We start from the raw sequence: 3,201 nt of genomic DNA on the forward strand, positions 1-3,201 counted from the left end.
GGATGCAGACGATCTAAGCAGTCTCTGGGTTAGCCCTCAGCCATGTAGTGAGTGAGGGATAGTCGCTCAGTCCTGTCCGACTCTTTGAGACCCCATGGACTGTAGCCCACCAGGCCCCTCTGTCCATGGAATTCTCCAGGCCAGAATACTGCAGTGGGTTGCCATTTCCTTCTCCACAGCAGGGAAGCACCAATTTTAGACTTGGAAGGACTGGGGAAAGCCTGCATCCTCCAGTATTTCCACTGCCAGACCTGCCCCCATATTCATGTATATTCATACTGACCTCTTGTCCTGAGTAGAAAACATCCAATTATTTTGTTAAGCCAGTAGTAAACACTGCATTATTCCCATGTCATCAAAGATAGATGTATGTAGGCCAACCAGAAATTATTTTTAATTTCCTTTGGAGAGGAGGGACCTTAAAATTATACTGTAAGGAATGGAATTTTTTCATGATCCCCAAGATGGGTCTTCAGTAATGTGGTGTTAGTGAGGGGCCCTCAGAGTTTTTAATGAGGATCCCCATCCCCCCGGTTCCCCACAGACTCAGAAAGACAAAGGCAGAAAGAATGGGGGAGGAGGACAAGATTGGTATCGTTTAATTTATTTTGCAGATGTGTGGTTTCTGCTGCTTTTCTCCTGGGCCTGTTTTTGCCGTGGGTTTTCACTGGAGCGTATGATTCATTTATGTCCTCATCTATCTGTTTAATATACTGGGTCCTCCTAATAGAAGTAAAAAACTGAAGTTTTTTATAAAAGTAAGACTAGGGAAAAATGAATGAACTACATTCTTAAAATACACCTTGAATTGTATTTTTCTTATGCTCTCATGATTTCAGTGAGTTTTACTTGAGCAAAAAGTAACAAAAAAGTGAAATACGAGACCAGAGAAAACAGAGGGTGATGGTTCACATTTTTTAACTTTTCTTTAAAATTGGCCTCTTGAAGATGAGACGTGTTCAGAGCCTAACGGTTGACATTGGCAGTCCCTTTGCAGACACTCCCGGCCCTTCCCTCGTCCAGCTGGCTGGTGACGGAGCTGGCGCACTTTCAGGAATCAGAGTTCCCATCAGGGTTGGAAGGGGCTTGCGCCTGGTTTCTGCTGTCAGTTTCCATCTCCCGTTAACCCCCAAGGGCTCAGTTTCTATGCCCGGACACTGATACTCAGGGCCAGGTTTTCACGGGCGAATGTGGGTCTGCTTTCAGAGAGGCCGGAACGAGGGCCTGAGCAGTGGCACGCTTTCCAAGTCCTCATCTTCGGGCATGCAGAGCTGCGGAGAGGAAGAAGGGGAGGAGGGGGCCGACGCCGTGCCCCTGCCGCCGCCCATGGCCATCCAGCAGCACAGCCTGCTCCAGCCGGACTCCCAGGACGACAAGGTAAGGGGGCCGTGGCCACCCCAAGTCAGGAGAGGGCCCAGCGGTTTGCTCCTGTGCCCCAGCCTCAGAGCCGGACATAGAGAGCAACCCAGGCTGTGAAAAGGCGTCTGGAACACGTGCTGGTTTTCCAGGCCGAATTCTGCCTGCCTTCGCCCCCCCAGGCATATAGATAACATAGGCCGTGCGTTTAGACTAGGCTGTAGGAACATGCGCAGTCTCCCCTACAAGTGTGCTTGCATAAGTACCTTCAGTGCATTTTTAATGGATGTTTTCCTAATTGCTACCTTTCAAGTCATTTTAATTTTTCTCACTGTCCTGACCAGGACCCCTGAGTGGACAGTCAGAGAAATCACTGTCCTGCCTGCGTGCGTGGTTTCGTCCCAAACACACACGAGCCCAGCTGATTCTCTGTGTCAGGTGTCTCTGCACGCAGGTGTGGTTTTCAGATGAGACCGTATGGCTCTCCAGTCCCTTTTTTCCAACACGGCCAACATCTGGATCAAACTGGAGTTTGTCAAAGCTCAGGAGTCAGTTCAAGGTCACGAGTCTCCTCTTTGGATGTATTCGGGCCAAGTAAACCTTTATTTTTTGCTTTCTGGGTTTTCCTGAGTTCTTACAGGATCTAAAATTACTTTGTGCCTCCCAGCGGTAGAACCCTAAAATATCAAGAAGGAAACCTGATAACTGGCTTGTACATCCTCTGGCGTTCCAGCCCAGCCTGCTTCTCCAAACTGGCAGGTGTTGAAAACCACGCTATGAAGTCATTACTGGTGATTTTTTTTTTTTTTTTTTTTTTTGGCAGAAACCAAGTTTTCTGAATAAAACAGACGTTTTCATCAGTCTTCCCCCGTCTTCACTTTTTTCCTTCCCTGATTCCCTCCTCCGTACTAACACGGTCACCACTCGCTGGATGGCCCGTGGGTGCTGACCCAGGCTCCGCCCAGCCCAGTGATTGACGGCCCTGAGGCCGAGGGTGATCACACGTCAGTCTTAACCTCAGGCCCCTCCTCTTTAGAACTCTGCCGCCTACTCTGCCAGGGCTCTCAGCGCGCAGTGGGTCTTAGCAGAGGAATGTAGCTTGGCTTTGAGTCCCGAGTCTGGGGGTCATCCGAGGCGCAGACCCCATGCTGCAGAGGGGTAGGGTGGCCTGAGATGAGAGGAGCTCACCTCTCACTGCCCAGAACAAACCCACCGCCAGGCAGCAGGGCTCTGAGAGCTCCTCAGTGGTTTGGTAGCATTCTAAGCCATACCTTTCTGAAGGCAGAAAACTAAAATTGGGTAAATCAGAATGGTTAGCCAAACAGTGAGGTGCCAGGCCTGCTTGGCCTATTCACCAAACCAGGAGGGTGTTTTTCTCCATTTAAAGTGTGGATGGCACTATATTCTTCTGAATTGCTAAAATCACTTTCTGGTTATTGTATGACCTCATTGGGTATTATCCATAGAAGTTCTTCTTTTACAAAAATCGATAGTGATGTTCCCAGAGCGTATATTATCTTGTGACTAATATTTTGTTTTGTTCTGTTCTCTCTTTTTGTAAACTTTCACTGCAGCATTATGTTGACTTGTGTTCTGTGTCTGTTCTGGCTCAGTTTCCTTACCTCTCCATTTGAATTTTTTTTTCCCTTCTTTTCTTCACCTCATCTTCCAGATTTCATTAGACCAAGCCAACATTTGTTTTGCCAAGTGCATATCTGGATCCACATTGTAACTGCCTCGTTGTAAACGTTTAGATCCGTATGTGTCTGCCGTGAGCCATGCATCGTTAGGACAGCTAGCCGTGTGTTGCATGCATCTCTGCTGTCCTTAATATGAAGCAAGGTT

The 3,201-nt window shown here is 48.1% G+C and overlaps 1 protein-coding gene across 1 annotated transcript in view; it reads left to right on the forward strand.

Annotated features, from left to right (window-relative positions):
- Positions 1-3,201, forward strand: part of TRIO (trio Rho guanine nucleotide exchange factor) — a 359,748-nt gene that overhangs the window by 314,904 nt on the left and 41,643 nt on the right. The window contains exon 37 of the mRNA XM_010858807.1: positions 1,207-1,377. Within this exon, the coding sequence (XP_010857109.1) occupies positions 1,207-1,377 (171 nt within the window). The remainder of the gene's footprint in view (positions 1-1,206; positions 1,378-3,201) is intronic.

This window comes from Bison bison, unplaced genomic scaffold (assembly GCF_000754665.1).
Source record: "Bison bison bison isolate TAMUID 2011002044 unplaced genomic scaffold, Bison_UMD1.0 scf7180017864440, whole genome shotgun sequence".
NCBI lineage: Eukaryota > Metazoa > Chordata > Mammalia > Artiodactyla > Bovidae > Bison > Bison bison.